Source organism: Cyanistes caeruleus, chromosome 4 (assembly GCF_971803275.1).
Source record: "Cyanistes caeruleus chromosome 4, bCyaCae1.hap1.1, whole genome shotgun sequence".
NCBI classification, from domain to species: Eukaryota; Metazoa; Chordata; class Aves; order Passeriformes; family Paridae; genus Cyanistes; species Cyanistes caeruleus.
Genome location: NC_141704.1, coordinates 884,728 through 902,953, shown reverse-complemented (window position 1 = coordinate 902,953; position 18,226 = coordinate 884,728). Strand labels below are relative to the sequence as shown.

Below are 18,226 nucleotides of genomic sequence, written 5' to 3'. Positions count from 1 at the left end.
TATTTTCAGCTGTATTTCCGGGTGTATTCTCGGGCTGTATTCCAGGCTGTATTTCAGGCTGTATTTTCGCCTGTATTTTTGGGTGTATTTCCAGGCTGTATTTTCAGGCTGTACCCATGAGTTGTATTTTCGCCTGTATTCCAGGCTGTATTTTCGCCTGTATTTTTGGGTGTATTTCAGGCTGTATTTCCAGGCTGTATTTCAGGCTGTACCCATGAGTTGTATTTTTGGGCTGTATTTTTGGGCTGTATTTTCAGCTGTATTTCCGGGCGTATTTCAGGCTGTATTATCAGGCTGTATTATCAGGCTGTATTTTCAGGCTGTATTTTCGCCTGTATTTTCGCCTGTATTTCCGGGTGTATTTTCTGCCTGTATCCCCTGCCCGTACCCCTGCTCCCCCCCCGTGTCCCCCCCCTCCCCCAGCGCTGTCCCCGCGGCTGTTGTCACCCTGGAACCCCCCGCGGCCTCTGTGACACCACGGCCACCCCCGGCTGGCCTGGGGCTCGCTGTGGCCCGCGGTGTCACTTTGTCACCACGGCACCGCCGCCACCGCCGGCAGCAGCAGCAGCAGCGGGGGCTCGCACGGGCGGGGGGCTCCGGCTGACGCCCCCACCCCATGTCACACCACAGCTGGGTGCGCCCCCGGAGACCGCACCGGGCCCGGGCTCCGGTGTCGGTGCAGTTCCGCAGCCCCGGGCCCAAGTACCGGCTCCCCGGGGGGATCGGTGAGTGCGGGGGTCCCGCGGGGGAGCGGGGCGGGGGGCGCAGGGTCCCAGCGAGCCCCTCCGCGCCCGCAGGCTCCGAGCAGCGAGACCCCTCCAGCCGCCGAGCCCCCGCCTACAGCTTCGGGAGGAAACTGGGGCGCCCCGAGGAGCCCCGCTCGCCCGGACCCCAATACCTGGTGCCCACCGGCTTCACCTCCCGGGGCCGCGAGCGCGCCCCCGCCTTCAGCATGGGCCGCCTCCCCCGGGAGCGCAGCGTCAGCAGCACCCCCGGGCCAGGTGAGTGGGGGGCGGAGGGACCCCCATCCCCGCGAGGGGCCCGCGCCTCGGCCCGGCTGAGCCCCCCGCTCGCCCCTCGCAGCTCAGTATCACCCCGAGCTCGCCAACCGGGCCACCCTGCCCTGCAGCCCCGCCTGCGTCTTCATCCCCCGCGGCCGCCCCGACAAAGCGCAGGAGACGCCAGGTGAGGCAGGGAGGAGGGAGGGGCGCCCTGGGACCCCCACGGCTCCCGGGACTGGGGTGGGACCCCCAACATCTCCCTGGGTCTGGGCTGGGACCCCACAGCTCCTGGGACTGGGACCCTCAAAATCCTGCCTGGGGTGGGATGGGACCCCCACGGCTCCCGGGACTGGGGTGGGACCCCGACATCTCCCTGGGGTGAGACCCCCACGGCTCTCGGGACTGGGACCCCCACATCCTGCCTGGGCTGGGACCCCCACAGCTCCCGGGGGGTGGGACCCTCAAAATCCTGCCTGGGGTGAGTCCCCGACATCTCCCTGGGGTGGGACCCCCACATCTCCCTGGGGTGGAACCCTCAAAATCCTGCCTGGGGTGGGACCCCAACATCTCCCGAGGGTGGGGTGGGACCCCCAACATCCCACCTGGACTGGGCCCCCCAGCATCTCTCTGGGCCGGGACCCCCAACATTCCCCCGGGGCTGGCCTGGGCCCCCCATCTCCTCCTCAGGCTGGGATCCCCCATCCCCCTGGGGCGGCTGAGCCCCCCACCCCAGCACCCCCGAGCTGTGCCCCCTCCCCAGCACCCCCTGGCTGGGCTGAGCCCCCCACCCCAGCACCCCGGGGCTGAGCTGTGCCCCCTCCCCAGCCCCGGGAGGGTGAAGCCCCCTGCGCTGTGCCCCCTCCCCAGGCCCTGCCAGCTACCAGCTGCCCCCGGTGATGGGGCCCCGCCTGGTGACCAAGAGATCGGCCCCCGAGTACTCCATGGCCGGGCGGCGGCGCAGCCTGTTCGACCCCCGGGAGAGGGTGGGAGACGGGGGAGCGGGGGAGCAGGTGCACAGGGGCTGGGGGCTGGGGGGCTGGGGGTGCCCGGGGGCCGGGGGTGGGGGGTCTGGGGGTCTGGGGGTGGGATGCTGAGGAGCTGGGGTGATAGGGGGCCGGGGGGTGGGGGGTGTGGGGGTCTGGGGTGGCGTGCTGAGGGTTTGGGGTGCCCGGGGGCCGGGGGGCTGGGGGTCTGGGGTGGGGTGCTGAGGAGCTGGGGGTGCCCGGGGGCCGGGGGTCTGGGGTGCTGGGGGTCTGTGGGTGGGATGCTGAGGGTTTGGGGTGCCCGGGGGCCGGGGGTGGGGGGTGCTGGGGGTCTGGGGTGGGATGCTGAGGAGCTGGGGGTGCCAGGGGTCCGGGGGTGGGGGGTGCCGGGGGTCTGTGGGTGGGATGCTGAGGGTTTGGGGTGATAGGGGGCCGGGGGTGGGGGGTGCTGGGGGTCTGGGGCTGGGGTGCTGAGGGTTTGGGGTGCCCGGGGGCCGGGGGTGGGGGGTCTGGGGGTCTGGGGTGGGGTGCTGAGGGTTTGGGGTGCCAGGGGGCCGGGAGTGGGGGGTCTGGGGGTCTGGGGGTGGGATGCTGAGGAGCTGGGGTGATAGGGGGCCGGGGGCTGTGGGGTGCTGGGGGTCTGGGGTGGGGTGCTGAGGGTTTGGGGGTGCCAGGGGGATGTGGGGGGTGGGGTTCCGGGGATCTGTGGGTGGGGTGCTGAGGGTTTGGGGTACCCAGGGGGCCGGGGGTGGGGGGTGTGGGGTTGGGGGTACCAGGGGTCTGTGGGTGGGGTGCTGAGGGTTTAGGGTGCCCGGGGTCCGGGGGGTGGGGGCTGCTGGGGGGCTGTGGGTGGGATGCTGAGGGTTTGGGGGTGCCAGGGGGATGTGGGGGGTGGGGTTCCGGGGATCTGTGGGTGGGGTGCCGAGGGTTTGGGGTGACAGGGGGCCGGGGGCTGTGGGGTGCCGGGGGTCTGTGGGAGGGGTGCCGAGGGTTTGGGGTGCCCAGGGGGTCGGGGGCTGTGGGGTGCCGGGCGTCTGTGGGAGGGGTGCCGAGGGTGTGGGGTACCCAGGGGGGTCCGGGTGCCGAGGGTGTGGAGTACCCAGGGGGCCGGGGGCTATGGGGTGCCGGGGGTCTGTGGGTGGGGTGCCGAGGGTTTGGGGGTGCCAGGGGGATGTGGGGTGTGGGGTGCCGGGGGTCTGTGGGTGGGGTACCAGGACTGTGGGGTGCCGGGGGTCTGTGGGAGGGGTGCCGAGGGTGTGGGGTACCCAGGGGGATGTGGGGGGTGGGGTGCCGAGGGTGTGGGGTACCCCGGGGGTCGCGTCACCCGCCCCTGTCCCCGCAGACCCCCGGACCCAGCAATTACAGGACCGTGGACACCGATGTTTACATGGCGCGGGCGCCCCGCTGCACCATGGCCGGGAGGAGCCGGCCCGTCCCCATCGCCAAAACACCCGGACCCTGCGACTACAGCCCCAGACAGGTGACAGGGACAGGGATGGGGACAGGGACAGGGACAGGGACAGGGACAGGGACAGGGACAGGGACAGGGATGGGGACAGGGACAGGGACAGGGACAGGGACAGGGACAGGGACAGGGACAGGGACAGGGACAGGGACAGGGATGGGGACAGGGACTGGGACGGAACAGGGACAGGGATGGGGACAGGACACAGGGACAGGGACGGGGACAGGGACAGGGACAGGGACAGGGACAGGGACAGGGACAGGGACAGGGACAGGACTGGGGACAGGGACAGGGACAGGGACGGGACAGGGACAGGGACAGGGATGGGGACACGGACAGGACAGGGACACGGACAGGGACAGGGACAGGGACAGGGACAGGGACAGGACAGGGACAGGACAGGGACACGGACAGGGACAGGGACGGGACAGGGACAGGGACAGGGACAGGGACAGGGACAGGGACAGGGACAGGGACGGGACAGGGACGGGGACGGGACAGGGACAGGGATAGGACAGGGACAGGGACAGGGACAGGGACAGGGACAGGGCTGGGGACAGGGACAGGGACAGGGACAGGACAGGGACAGGGCAGGGACAGGGACAGGGACAGGGCTGGGGACAGGGACAGGGACAGGGACAGGGACAGGGACAGGGACAGGGACAGGGACAGGGCTGGGAACAGGGACAGGGGACAGGGGACAGCCCCTCACCCTCTCACGGCCTCTGTCCCCCCGCAGGCCACAAAGCAAGGGCAGAGCTTTGGCGTGCGCCACTCGGATTCCGTGATCCCCGTGATGGACCCGCAGCCGTAGGGCAGCGGGGCCGCGGTGGCACTGCCAGCCTGTGACAAACACGAACCTGCAGCAGCACCAGCCAGCGCCTCCCCTTCTGTCCCGGGGGACCCCAAAACCACCCCCAGAGAGACCCTGGAGACCGCAGAGGGGGGACCCCAAAACCATCCCCAGAGAGACCCTGGAGACCACGGAGGGGGGACCCCAAAACCACCCCCAGAGAGACCCTGGAGACCGCGGAGGGGGGACCCCAAAACCACCCCCAGAGAGACCCTGGAGACCGAGGAGGGGGGACCCCAAAACCAGCCCCCGAGAGACCCTGGAGACTGCAGAGGGGGGACCCCAAAACCACCCCCAGAGAGACCCTGGAGACCGCAGAGGGGGGACCCCAAAACCACCCCCAGAGAGACCCTGGAGACCGCGGAGGGGGGACCCCAAAACCATCCCCAGAGAGACCCTGGAGACCGCAGAGGGGGGACCCCAAAACCACCCCCAGAGAGACCCTGGAGAGGCCACGGAGGGGGGACCCCAAAACCATCCCCAGAGAGACCCTGGAGACCGCGGAGGGGGGACCCCAAAACCATTCCCAGAGAGACCCTGGAGAGGCCACGGAGGGGGGACCCCAAAACCACCCCCAGAGAGACCCTGGAGACCACGGAGGGGGGACCCCAAAACCATCCCCAGGGAGACCCTGGAGAGGCCACAGAGGGGGGACCCCAAAACCACCCCCAGAGAGACCCTGGAGAGGCCACGGAGGGGGGACCCCAGGGTGGGGTGGGACAGGCTGGGGGTGAGGGGTGTGCTACCGACCCTGCTCCAGCTGCATCCCATCCCAATTCCCATCCCATGGATCCCATCCCAATTCCCATCCCATGGATCCCATGGATCCCATCCCATGGATCCCATCCCATGGATCCCATGGATCCCATCCCATCCCATCCCATGGATCCCATCCCATCCCATGGATCCCATCCCATGGATCCCATCCCATCCCATGGATCCCATCCCATCCCATCCCATGGATCCCATCCCATCCTATGGATCCCATCCCATGGATCCCATCCCCATTCCCACCCCATGGATCCCATGGATCCCATCCCATCCCATGGATCCCATGGATCCCATCCCATGGATCCCATCCCATGGATCCCATGGATCCCACCCCAGCTCCCGGGGGCCCGGGAGGCTCTGGGGACACCGAACAGGGAGGGGACAATGAACAGGGAGGGGACAATGAACAGGGAGGGGACACACGTCAGCGCCGCGCCTTGGGGACTCCGCCCACTCTGTGGGATCTGTGGGATCTCTGTGGGATCTCTGTGGGATCTCTGTGGGATCTCTGGGATCCCTGTGGGATCTCTGGGATCTGTGGGATCTCTGGGATCTCTGTGGGATCTCTGTGGGATCTGTGGGATCTCTGTGGGATCTCTGGGATCTCTGGGATCTCTGTGGGATCTGTGGGATCTCTGTGGGATCTGTGGGATCTCGGTGGGATCTCTGTGAGCTCTGTGGGATCTCTGTGGGATCTCTGGGATCTCTGTGGGATCTCTGGGATCCCTGTGGGATCTCTGTGGGACCTCTGGGATCTCTGGGATCTCTGGGATCTCTGTGGGATCTCTGTGGGATCTCTGTGGGCTCTGTGGGATCTCTGTGGGATCTGTGGGATCTCTGTGGGATCTCTGGGATCTCTGGGATCTCTGGGATGGGCGGATCCCCAGCAGGGCAGAGCCCCCGGGCGTCACCCGTGAGTGTCCCCGGCCAACGAGGGACCCGGGAGGGTCACCCCTCGTGTCACCCCCGTGTCACCCCCCTGTGTCACCCCCTGTGTCACCCCCGTGTCACCTTCGTGTCACCCCCCATGTCACCCCCTGTGTCACCCTCGTGTCACCCCTCGTGTCACCCTCGTGTCCCCCCCGTGTCCCCCCCGTGTCACCCCTGTGCCACCCCCATGTCACCCCCCGTGTCCCCCCGTGCCACCCCCATGTCACCCCCGTGTCACCCCCGTGTCACCCCCGTGTCACCTTCGTGTCACCCCCCATGTCACCCCCCGTGTCCCCCCCGTGTCACACCTCGTGTCACCCCCGTGTCACCCCCGTGTCACCCCCCGTGTCCCCCCCGTGTCACCCCCCGTGTCACCCTCGTGTCACCCCCCGTGTCACCCCCGTGTCACCCCCGTGTCACCCCCCGTGTCACCCTCGTGTCACCCCCCGTGTCACCCCGTGTCACCCCCTGTGTCACCCCCGTGTCACCCCCTGTGCCACCCCCCGTGTCACCCCCGTGTCACCCCCCGTGTCACCCCCGTGTCCCCCCCGTGTCCCCCCCGTGTCTCCCCCCCGTGTCCCCCCCGTGTCCCCCCCGTGTCCCCCCCGTGTCACCCCCCGTGTCCCCCCCGTGTCCCCCCCGTGTCCCCCCCGTGTCTCCCCCCCGTGTCCCCCCCGTGTCCCCCCCGTGTCCCCCCCGTGTCACCCCCCGTGTCACCCCCCGTGTCCCCCCCCGTGTCCCCCCCGTGTCCCCCCCGTGTCCCCCCCGTGTCACCCCCGTGTCCCCCCCGTGTCCCCCCCGTGTCACCCCCGCCGCCGCCTCTCCCGTGCCCCGCTCGTTGTCCCGGGCTCAGAGTCCACAGCCGGAGCCGCCCCACGGCCCGCGGGCACCGGGCACCGGGCACCGGGCACCGGGCCAGGCCGGGCACGGCCACGGGCAGGTCCCGGCAGCTCCGGGGGAGGCGCGGCCGTGCGGGAACCGGGAGCGGCTCCGAGTAACCGGGAGAGGCCCCGGGGGAACCGGGAGCGGCTCCGAGTAACCGGGAGAGGCCCCGGGGGAACCGAGAGCGGCTCCGAGGGAACCGGGAGCGGCCCCGAGGGAACCGGGAGCGGCCCCGCGGGCTCGGGGTGACGGCTCTGAGTAACCGGGAGCGGCCCCGGGGGAACCGGGAGCGGCCCCGAGGGAACCGGGAGAGGCCCCGAGGGAACCGGGAGCGGCTCCGAGCAACCGGGAGCGGCCCCGCGGGCTCGGGGTGACGGCTCTGAGTAACCGGGAGCGGCCCCGAGCGAACCGGGAGCGGCCCCGAGGGAACCGGGAGCGGCCCCGGGGGAACCGGGAGCGGCCGTGCGGGAACCGGGGCGAGGCCGTGCGGGAACCGAGAGCGGCCCCGGGGGAACCGGGAGCGGCCGTGCGGGAACCGGGGCGAGGCCGTGCGGGAACCGGGAGCGGCCCCGGGCGAACCGGGTGCGGCCGTGCGGGAACCGGGCGTGGACTTGGGGGAACCGAGAGCGGCCCTGGGGGAACCGGGAGCGGCCCCGCGGGCTCGGGGTGACGGCTCTGAGTAACCGGGAGCGGCCCCGAGGGAACCGGGAGCGGCCGTGCGGGAACCGGGCGTGGACTTGGGGGAACCGGGCGTGGACTTGGGGGAACCGGGGCGAGGCCGTGCGGGAACCGGGCGTGGGCTTGGGGGAACCGGGCGTGGGCTTGGCGCGGACTTGGGGGAACCGAGAGCGGCCCCGGGCGAACCGGGCGTGGCCTTGCGGGAAGCGGGCGCGGCCGTGCGGGCTCGGGGCTGTGAGTAACCGGGGCGCGGCCCCGCGGGTGCCAGCGGTGCCACTCGGGGGTGTCACCGGCGTCACCGGCCGGCCCGAATCGCGGTGCCGGTGTCCCAGAGGCGGTGCCGGTGTCCGGGACAGGGATGGACGCCCCGACACCTCTCCCGGCCCTGATCCGCAAGAAGCGGGACGGGGAGCGCCTGGAGGACGCCGAGATCCGGAGCTTCGTGCGCGGCGTCACCGAGGGCACGGCGCAGCAGGGACAGATCGGTGCGGGCGGGGACAGCCGGGGACACGGCTGGGGACACGGCTGGGGACACCCGGGGACAGCCGGGGACACCCAGGGGACAGCCGGGGACACCCGGGGACACCCGGGGGACACCCGGGGACACCCGGGGACACCCAGGGGACAGCCGGGGACACCCGGGGACAGCCGGGGACACGGCTTGGGACACCCGGGGACACACGGGGACACCCGGGGATACCCGGGGATACCCGGGGCACACCCGGGGGACACCCGGGGACACCCGGGGACACCCGGGGACACCCAGGGACACGGCCGGGGACACCCGGGGACACGGCCGGGGACAACCGGGGACAGCCGGGGACACCCGGGGGACACACAGGGACACCCGGGGACACCCGGGGGACACCCAGGGACACCCAGGGACACGGCCGGGGACACCCGGGGGACACCCGGGGACACCCAGAGACACGGCCGGGGAGCGCGGGCAGAACCGGGGGACGTGGCCAGGGGAGTGAGACGGGGACAGGGGGACACCGGGGCGGGGTCCCAGCGAGGGGAGGGACAGGCTGGGATGTGCCGAGGGGTCCTGGGCAGGGGACACGGCTGGGGGGGACCCCAGGAGGACAAGAGAGGGGACAGGGCAGGGGGGTCCTGGGCAGGGGACACGGCTTGGGGGGACCCCGGGAGGACAAGAGAGGGACTCCAGGACACGGAAGAGGTTCCCTGGGCAGGGGAACCGGCTCGGGGGTCCTCGGGAGGACAGGAGGGCTCCAGGACATGTCAGGGGGGTCCTGGGCAGGGGACACAGGGCTGGGGACAGACCCCAGGACGTGGGCAGGGGACACGGCTGGGGGACCCCGGGAGGACAGGAGAAGGGACACGACAGGGGAGTCCTGGGCAGGGGACACGGCTGGGGACAGACCCCAGGATGTGGGCAGGGGACACAGGGCTGGGGGACCCCAGGAGGACACGAGAGGGGACACGGAGGAGGTTCCTGGGCAGGGGACACAGGGCTGGGGACAGACCCCAGGATGTGAGCAGGGGACACAGGGCTCGGGACAGACCCCAGGATGTGAGCAGGTGACACAGGGCTGGGGACAGACCCCAGGATGTGAGCAGGGGACGCGGCTGGCTGGAGGTGCCGGGCACACACTGAGGTGTCCCCGCGTGTCCCCAGGTGCCATGCTGATGGCCATCCGGCTGCGGGGCATGGACGCGGCTGAGACGCTGGCCCTGAGCCGGGCCATGGCGAGCTCGGGCCGCACGCTGGCCTGGCCGCCCGCCTGGCACGGGCTGCTGGTGGACAAGCACTCCACCGGTGGCGTTGGGGACAAGGTCAGCCTGGCGCTGGCCCCCGCGCTGGCCGCCTGCGGCTGCAAGGTGAGGGGGCACGGGGGGGGCAGGGCACCGGGGGGTCCCGGGGATGGGGAGGGCACCGGGGGTCCCGGGGGTGGGGAGAGCACCGGGGGGTCCCGGGGATGGGGGGGGTCCCGGGGATGGGGGGGTCCCGGGGATGGGGAGGGCACCGGGGATGGGGAGGGTCCCGGGGGGTCCCGGGGATGGGGAGGGCACGGGGGGTCCCGGGGATGGGGAGGGCACCGGGGGGTCCCGGGGATGGGGAGGGCACGGGGGTGGGGAGGGCACGGGGGGTCCCGGGGATGGGGAGGGTCCCGGGGATGTGGGGGGTCCCGGGGATGGGGAGGGCACGGGGGTGGGGAGGGCACGGGGGGTCCCGGGGATGGGGGAGGTCCCGGGGGTGGGGAGGGTCCCGGGGATGGGGAGGTCCCGGGGATGGGGGGGGGGTCCTGGGGATGGGGGGGGTCCCGGTGATGGGGAGGGCACGGAGGGTCCCGGGGATGGGGGGGGTCCCGGGGATGGGGAGGGTCCCGGGGATGGGGAGGGCACGGAGGGTCCCGGGGATGGGGAGGGTCCCGGGGATGGGGGGGGTCCCGGGGATGGGGAGGGTCCCGGGGCTGGGGGGAGGGTCCCGGGGATGGGGAGGGTCCCGGGGATGGGAAGGGGTCCCGCGGCTCTGTGCCCAGCTGTGCCCCCTCCCCAGGTGCCCATGATCAGCGGGCGCGGGCTGGGCCACACCGGGGGCACCCTGGACAAGCTGGAGGCCATCCCCGGGTTCCGCGTGTCCCAGAGCCCCGAGGAGGTGACGGGTGGGGGGTGACGGGTGGGGGGTGACGGGTGGGGGGTGACGGGTGGGGGGACACCACGGGAACCCCCAAACCCGGCGGGAACCGGGATCGGGGGCGCCGGGCTCCAGAGGGGTGGGGGTGACAGTGGGGGGTCCGTGGGGTGTGGGGTGTCCGTGGGTTATCAGTGGTGTGTCCATGGGGTGTCCGTGGGGTGTCAATGGGGTGTCTGTGGGGTGTCCATGGGGTGTCCGTGGGGTGTCACTGCGTTGTCACTGGAGTGCCCATGGGGTGTCCATGAGGTGTGGGGTGTCCATGGGGTGTCTGTGGGGTGTCAGTGGGTATCAATGGGGTGTCCGTGGGGTGTCACCGGGGTGTCACCGGGTTGTCACTGGGGTGTCCATGGGGTGTGGGGTGCCCGTGGGGTGTCCATGGGGTGTCCGTGGGGTGTCACTGCGTTGTCACTGGAGTGTCCATGGGGTGTCCATGACATGTGGGGTGTCCGTGGGGTGTCAGTGGGGTGTCCATGGGGTGTGGGGTGTCCGTGGGGTATCAGTGGGGTGTCCATGGGGTGTCCGTGGGGTGTCACTGGGGTGTCACCGGGGTGTCACTGGGGTGTCCATGAGGTGTGGGGTGTCCATGGGGTGTGGGGTGTCCGTGGGGTGTCCATGGGGTGTCCGTGGGGTGTCACCGGGTTGTCACCGAGGTGTCACTGGGGTGTCCATGGGGTGTGGGGTATCCATGGGGTGTCAGTGGTGTCAATGGGGTGCCCCCAGTGTGCCCATGGGGTGTCCCCGGGGTGCCCGCAGGGTGCCCATGGGGTGTCCCCGGGCTGTCCCCGGGCTGTCCCCGGGCTGTCCCCGCTGTCCCCGCGGGCTGTCCCCGCTGTCCCCGGGCTGTCCCCGCTGTCCCCGCGGGCTGTCCCCGCTGTCCGCGGGGTGTCCCCGCGGGCTGTCCCCGCTGTCCCCGCGGGCTGTCCCCGCTGTCCCCGGGCTGTCCCCGCTGTCCCCGCGGGCTGTCCCCGCTGTCCGCGGGGTGTCCCCGCTGTCCCCGCTGTCCCCGCGGGCTGTCCCCGCGGGGTGTCCCCGCTGTCCCCGCTGTCCCCGCGGGCTGTCCCCGCGGGGTGTCCCCGCTGTCCCCGCTGTCCCCGCGGGCTGTTCCCGCTGTCCCAGCGTGCCCCCCGGTGCCCGCAGATGCAGCAGATCCTGGAGCGGGTGGGCTGCTGCATCGTGGGGCAGAGCTCGGAGCTGGTGCCCGCGGACCGGGTGCTCTACGGGCTGCGTGACGTCACGGCCACGGTGGACAGCGTGCCGCTCATCACCGGTACTCGGGGGGCTCTGGGGGGCTCTGGGGGGCTCTGGGGGGCTGTGGGGGGCTGTGGGGGGCTGTGGGGGCTGTGGGGGGCTCTGGGGGGCTGTGGGGGGATGTGGGGGGCTGTGGGGGGCTCTGGGGGGCTGTGGGGGCTGTGCGGGGCTGTGGGGGGCTGTGGGGGCTGTGGGGGCTGTGGGGGGCTGTGGGGGGATGTGGGGGGATGTGGGGGGCTCTGGGGGGCTGTGGGGGCTGTGCGGGGCTGTGGGGGGGCTGTGGGGGCTGTGGGGGCTGTGGGGGCTGTGGGGGGCTGTGGGGGGCTGTGGGGGCTGTGAGGGGCTGTGGGGGGCTGTGGGGGGCTGTGGGGGGTCGCGGGGGGCTCTGGGGGGCTCTGGGGAGCGGGGAGGGGCTGTGGGGGGCTGTGGGGGGCTGTGGGGGTCGCGGGGAGCGGGGAGGGGGCGCGGGGGTCGCGAGGAGGGGGCGCAGGGGTCAGGGGGCTGCGGGGAGGGCTGGCGGGGGGCGGCGGGGGTCGCGGGGAGGGGGCGCAGGGGTCAGGGGGATCGGGGAGGGCTGGCGGAGGGCTGCGGGGGTCGCGGGGGTCGCGGGGGTCGCGGGGAGGGGGCGCAGGGTGACCCCCCCGGCCCTCGGCAGCCTCCATCCTCAGCAAGAAGGCGGCGGAGCGGCTCTCGGCGCTGGTGCTCGATGTCAAGTTCGGGGAGGCCGCTCTGTACCCCAGCCAGGAGAGCGCTCGGGAGCTGGCGCGGAGCCTGGTGAGACCCCCGGGACCCCTCCCCGGGATCCCCCCCGGGACCCCTGGCCGCTGTGGCCGCCACCGCCGGTGTCCCCGCGCAGGTGGAGGTGGGCGCGGCGCTGGGGATCCGCAGCGCGGCTCTGCTGAGCCGCATGGAGCAGCCGCTGGGCCGGGCCGTGGGAAACGCGCTGGAGGTGCTGGAGGCGCTGGAGTGCCTGGGGGGCAGCGGGCCCCCCGACCTGCGACAGCTGGTGACAGCCCTGGGTCAGTGGGGACACCCGGGGACACCGGGGGACATCGGGGGGGACACGGGGGGACAGCCCTGGGTCAGTGGGGACACGGCGGGGACAGCCCTGGGTCAGTGGGGACACCGGGGGGACAGCCCGGGGTCAGTGGGGACACGGGGGGACACCGGGGGACACCGGGGGGGACAAGGACAGGGGGTGCCCCCCGACCTGCGACAGCTGGTGACAGCCCTGGGTCAGTGGGGACACCGGGGGGACAGCCCGGGGTCAGTGGGGACACCGGGGGACACCGGGGGAGACAAGGACAGGGGGTGGCCCAGGGACCTGTGACACCTGGTGACAGCCCTGGGTCAGTGGGGACACCCGGGGACACCGGGGGACATCGGGGGGGACACGGGGGGACAGCCCTGGGTCAGTGGGGACACCGGGGGACACCGGGGGACACCGGGTGGGACACGGGGGGACAAGGACAGGGGGTGGCCCCCCGACCTGCGACAGCTGGTGACAGCCCTGGGTCAGTGGGGACACGGGGGTGACAGCCCTGGGTCAGTGGGGACACGGGGGTGACAGCCCTGGGTCAGTGGGGACACCTGGGGGACACCGGGGGGGACACCGGGGGGACAAGGACAGGGGGTGGCCCAGCCATGTCGCGATACCGGGCGCAGGGGGCACGCTGCTGTGGCAGTGCGGGCTGGAGCAGGGGGTACGGGGCGGTATTTGGGTGGGGGTCCCAGCCATGTCGCGATATCGGATGAGTCCCAGCCATGTCGCGATACCGGGCGCAGGGGGCACGCTGCTGTGGCAGTGCGGGCTGGAGCAGGGGGTGTATCCCGATATCGGGTGGGGTCCCAGCCATGTCGCGGTATTTGGGTGGGGGTCCCAGCCATGTCGCGATATCGGATGAGTCCCAGCCATGTCGCGATACCGGGCGCAGGGGGCACGCTGCTGTGGCAGTGCGGGCTGGAGCAGGGGGTACGGGGCGGTATTTGGGTGGGGGTCCCAGCCATGTCGCGATATCGGGTGGGGTCCCAGCCATGTCGCGATACCGGGCGCAGGGGGCACGCTGCTGTGGCAGTGCGGGCTGGAGCAGGGGGCCCGGCAGGGCACGGAGCGCCTGGCGCGGGCTCTGGACGATGGCTCGGCCCTGAGAACGTTCCAGGCCATGCTGGGGGGCGCAGGGGGTGCCCCCCGACATCGCCCGGGACCTCTGCGCCGGGACCCCCGCCCAGCGCCGCCGGCTCCTGGGGGAGGCCAAGGTCTGCGAGGAGCTGCCCGCGCCGCAGGAAGGTCAGGGGAGACCCCCACCCAAACCCCCTCCCCATATCCCCCCACCCCAAACCCCCCACCCAAACACCCACCCCAAATCCCCCACCCAAACCCCCCTCCCCAAATCCCCCCACCCAAACCCCCCACCCAAATCCCCCCACCCAAACACCCACCCAAATCCGCTACCCCAAACCCCCCCACCCAAACCCCCTCCTCAAATCCCCCCACCCAAACCCCCCACCCCAAACCCCCCACCCAAACCCCCCTCCCCAAATCCCCCCACCCAATCCCCCCACCCAAATCCCCCACCCAAACACCCACCCAAACCCCCCACCCAAATCCCCCACCCAAATCCGCTACCCCAAATCCCCCCACCCAAACCCCCCTCCCCAAATCCCCCCACCCCAAATCCCCCCACCCAAACACCCACCCAAACCCCCCACCCAATCCCCCCACCCAAACACCCACCCAAATCCCCCCACCCAAACACCCACCCAAATCCGCTACCCCAAACCCCCCCACCCAAACCCCCTCCCCAAATCCCCCACCCAAATCCGCTACCCCAAATCCCTCACCCAAATCCCCCCACCCAAACCCCCCTCCCCAAATCCCCCCACCCAAACCCCCCTCCTCAAATCCCCCACCCAAATCCGCTACCCCAAATCCCCCACTTCAAATTCCCCACCCCAAAACCCCCACCCAAACACCCTCCCCAAATCCCCCCACCCCAAATCCCCCCACCCAAACCCCCTCCCCAAATCCCCCCACCCTCCTTCACCCCGTATCCCTCCGGGGGGTTGAGGGTCCCCATCCCCTCCCACGCTGGGGGTCCTTAGCTGTGTCCCCATGTCCCCATGTCCCCCTGTCCCCATGTCCCTGTCCCCATGTCCCCATGTCCCCATGTCCCTGTCCCTGTCCCTGTCCCCAGGCTGGGTGCAGCGAGTGCGGGCGCTGTCCCTGTCCCCATGTCCCCATGTCCCCATGTCCCCGTTCCCCATGTCCCCATGTCCCCGTGTCCCCATGTCCCCATGTCCCCATGTCCCCGTGTCCCCAGGCTGGGTGCAGCGGGTGCGGGCGCTGTCCCTGTCCCTGTCCCCATGTCCCTGTCCCCATGTCCCTGTCCCCAGGCTGGGTGCAGCGGGTCCGGTCGCTGTCCCTGTCCTGTCCCCATGTCCCCATGTCCCTGTCCCTGTCCCCGTGTCCCCAGGCTGGGTGCAGCGGGTGCGGGCGCTGTCCCTGTCCCCATGTCCCCATGTCCCCGTGTCCCTGTCCCTGTCCCCAGGCTGGGTGCAGCGGGTGCGGGCGCTGTCCCTGTCCCCATGTCCCCATGTCCCTGTCCCTGTCCCCATGTCCCCATGTCCCCGTGTCCCCAGGCTGGGTGCAGCGGGTGCGGGCGCTGTCCCTGTCCCCATGTCCCTGTCCCCGTGTCCCCAGGCTGGGTGCAGCGGGTGCGGGCGCTGTCCCTGTCCCCATGTCCCCATGTCCCCATGTCCCCATGTCCCCATGTCCCCGTGTCCCCAGGCTTGGGTGCAGCGGGTCCGGTCGCTGTCCCTGTCCCCATGTCCCCATGTCCCCATGTCCCCATGTCCCCATGTCCCCGTGTCCCCAGGCTGGGTGCAGCGGGTCCGGGCGCTGTCCCTGTCCCCATGTCCCCATGTCCCCATGTCCCCATGTCCCCAGGCTGGGTGCAGCGGGTCCGGGCGCTGTCCCTGTCCCCATGTCCCCATGTCCCTGTCCCTGTCCCCAGGCTGGGTGCAGCGGGTCCGGGCGCTGTCCCTGTCCCCATGTCCCTGTCCCCATGTCCCTGTCCCCGTGTCCCCAGGCTGGGTGCAGCGGGTGCGGGCGCTGCCCGTGGCGCGGGTCCTGCACGGGCTGGGCGCGGGTCGCTCTCGGGCCGGGGACCCCGTGAACCCCCGAGTTGGAGCCGAGCTGCTGGTGGGGCCCGGGGAGCACCTGCGGGCAGGTGAGGGGGGCTCCGGGACCCCCGGGTCACCCCCGGGTCACCCCCGGGTCACCCCCCGGGTCAACCCCGGGTCACCCCCGGGTCACCCCCCGGGTCACCCCCGGCTCACCCCCGGGTCACCCCCCGGGTCACCCCCGGGTCACCCCCGGGTCACCCCCCGGGTCACCCCGGGTCACCCCCGGGTCACCCCCGGGTCACCCTTCCTCAGGGAGCCCGGCTGAGGGGGCACCCCGCTTTTGGGGGGGGCTCCGGGACCCCCGGGTCACCCCCGGGTCACCCCCGGGTCACCCCCCGGGTCACCCCCCGGGTCACCCCCGGGTCACCCTTCCTCAGGGGACCCCCGGCTGAGGGGGCACCCCGCTTTTGGGGGGGCTCCGGGACCCCCGGGTCACCCCCGGGTCACCCCCGGGTCACCCCCCGGGTCACCCCCCGGGTCACCCCCGGGTCACCCTTCCTCAGGGGAGCCCGGCTGAGGGGGCACCCCGCTTTTGGGGATAAATTGGGGGATATCTGGGGGGATATTTGGGGGATATTTGGGGGGATATTTGGGGGATATTTGGGGGGCATTTGAGGGGCATTTGGGGGATATTTGGGGGATATTTGGGGGATATTTGGGGGATATTTGGGGGGACATTTGGGGGATATTTGGGGGATATTTGGGGGGCATTTGGGGGATATTTGGGGGATATTTTAGGGGATATTTGGGGGATATTTGGGGAATATTTGGGGGATATTTGGGGGATATTTGGGGGATATTTGGGGGATATTTGGGGGATATTTGGGGGATATTTGGGGGATATTTGGGGGATATTTAGGGGATATTTGTGGGATATTTTAGGGGATATTTGGGGGATATTTTGGGGACATTTGGGGGATATTTAAGGGGATATTTGGGGGGATATTTGGGGGATATTTGGGGGATATTTGGGGGATATTTGGGGGATATTTGGGGGATATTTGGGGGATATTTGGGGGGCATTTGGGGGACATTTGGGGGATATTTAGGGGATATTTAAGGGGATATTTTGGGGACATTTGGGGGATATTTGGGGGATATTTTGGGGATATTTGGGGGATATTTGGGGGATATTTGGGGGATATTTGGGGGATATTTGGGGGGATATTTTGGGGACATTTGGGGGATATTTGGGGAGATATCTGGAGGATATTTGTGGGATATTTGTGGTTATCAGCCCCCCCAATCCCCCCGTGTCCCCCCAGGCCAGCCCTGGCTGCGGGTGCACCTCGGTTTGAGGGGATATTTTCGGGGATATTTTGGGGATATTTGGGGGATATTTTGGGGATATTTGAGGGGATATTTGGGGGATATTTAGGGGATATTTGGGGGATATTTTAGGGACATTTGGGGGATATTTTGGGGACATTTGTGGTTATCAGACCCCCCGATGTCCCCTCAGGCCAGCCCTGGCTGCGGGTGCACCCCGGTTTGGAGTGGGATATTTGGGGGATATTTAGGGGATATTTGGGGGATATTTGGGGGATATTTGGGGGGATATTTGGGGGATATTTGGGGGATATTTGAGGGATATTTGGGGGATATTTGGGGGATATTTGGGGGGATATTTGGGGGATATTTGGGGGGATATTTGGGGGATAAATGGGGGATATTTAGGGGATATTTGGGGGGCATTTGGGGGATATTTGGGGGATATTTAGGGGATATTTGGGGGGCATTTGGGGGATATTTGGGGGATATTTGGGGGATATTTGGGGGATATTTAGGGGATATTTTAGGGGATATTTGGGGGATATTTGGGGGACATTTGGGGGATATTTAAGGGATATTTGGGGGATATTTAGGGGATATTTGGGGGATATTTGGGGGGCATTTGGGGGATATTTGGGGGATATTTGGGGGATATTTGAGGGGATATTTGGGGGATATTTGGGGGATATTTGGGGGATATTTGGGGGACATTTGGGGGATATTTGGGGGGATATCTGGAGGATATTTGGGGGATATTTGGGGGGATATTTGGGGGACATTTGGGGGATATTTTGGGGACATTTGTGGTTATCAGACCCCCCGATGTCCCCTCAGGCCAGCCCTGGCTGCGGGTGCACCATGAGGGGTCTCTGGGCTCGGAGGGGCGGCGGGAGCTGCAGGCCGCGCTGTGCCTCGGCCCGGAGCCCCCCCGGGACCCCCCGGCCCTGGTGGCCGAGACCATCCTGCCCTCGGGCCCCGTCCCCGGGCCGTGTCGGGACTCGCGATAGACCGCGGCGACGGCGATATCGGGACTCCCTCACAATAAACCGCAGGGTTGGCGGTATCGGGACTCCCTCACAATAAACCGCAGGGTTGGCGGTATCGGGGCCCTGTCGTGACTCACAACAAACCGCAGCGATGGCGATATCGCGGCCATGTCGCGATTCACCCCCCCCGCCCCGGTCTGAGGGGAGCGGCGCGAGGCGTTGGCGCCCCCTAGCGGTGGAAGCGGGGAGGGCGCTGAGGGCAGGCCACGCCCCCTGTGACCACGCCCACACTAACCACGCCCCCCCCGATGAC

The 18,226-nt window shown here is 69.9% G+C and overlaps 2 protein-coding genes across 4 annotated transcripts; both read left to right on the top strand.

Annotated features, from left to right (window-relative positions):
• Positions 1–490: 490 nt before the first annotated feature.
• On the top strand, positions 491–4,323 carry CIMAP1B (ciliary microtubule associated protein 1B). 3 transcript variants are annotated; one of them, XM_086886236.1, is made up of 6 exons: positions 494–725; positions 798–1,001; positions 1,084–1,185; positions 1,869–2,011; positions 3,327–3,464; positions 4,189–4,323. In XM_086886236.1, exons 1-6 carry the CDS (start codon positions 617–619, stop codon positions 4,261–4,263), a joined length of 771 nt encoding a protein of 256 aa, XP_086742362.1. In that variant the 5' UTR covers positions 494–616; the 3' UTR covers positions 4,264–4,323. The 3 variants fall into 3 exon arrangements, with proteins under 3 accessions (XP_086742364.1, XP_086742362.1, XP_086742363.1); XM_086886237.1 differs by having other exon boundaries at positions 495–725; positions 1,869–1,984; XM_086886238.1 differs by lacking the exon at positions 1,869–2,011 and having other exon boundaries at positions 491–725.
• Positions 4,324–7,671: 3,348 nt separating this feature from the next.
• On the top strand, positions 7,672–18,028 carry TYMP (thymidine phosphorylase). The gene is given in 10 exon segments (XM_086886232.1): positions 7,672–8,048; positions 9,203–9,405; positions 10,085–10,183; positions 11,360–11,489; positions 12,126–12,244; positions 12,327–12,489; positions 13,526–13,638; positions 13,640–13,757; positions 15,559–15,699; positions 17,762–18,028. Coding segments are annotated over 10 exon segments (1,386 nt in total). The 5' UTR covers positions 7,672–7,921; the 3' UTR covers positions 17,935–18,028.
• The last annotated feature ends 198 nt before the right edge of the window (positions 18,029–18,226 follow it).

Coding starts and splice junctions, on each gene's coding strand:
- CIMAP1B (XM_086886236.1), top strand. CDS start 617: ATGTCACACCACAGCTGGGTGCGCCCCCGGAGACCGCACCGGGCCCGG. Junction 1,002..1,083: donor CAGCAGCACCCCCGGGCCAG/GTGAGTGGGGGG, acceptor CGCCCCTCGCAG/CTCAGTATCACCCCGAGCTC. Junction 2,012..3,326: donor ACGGGGGAGCGGGGGAGCAG/GTGCACAGGGGC, acceptor CTGTCCCCGCAG/ACCCCCGGACCCAGCAATTA.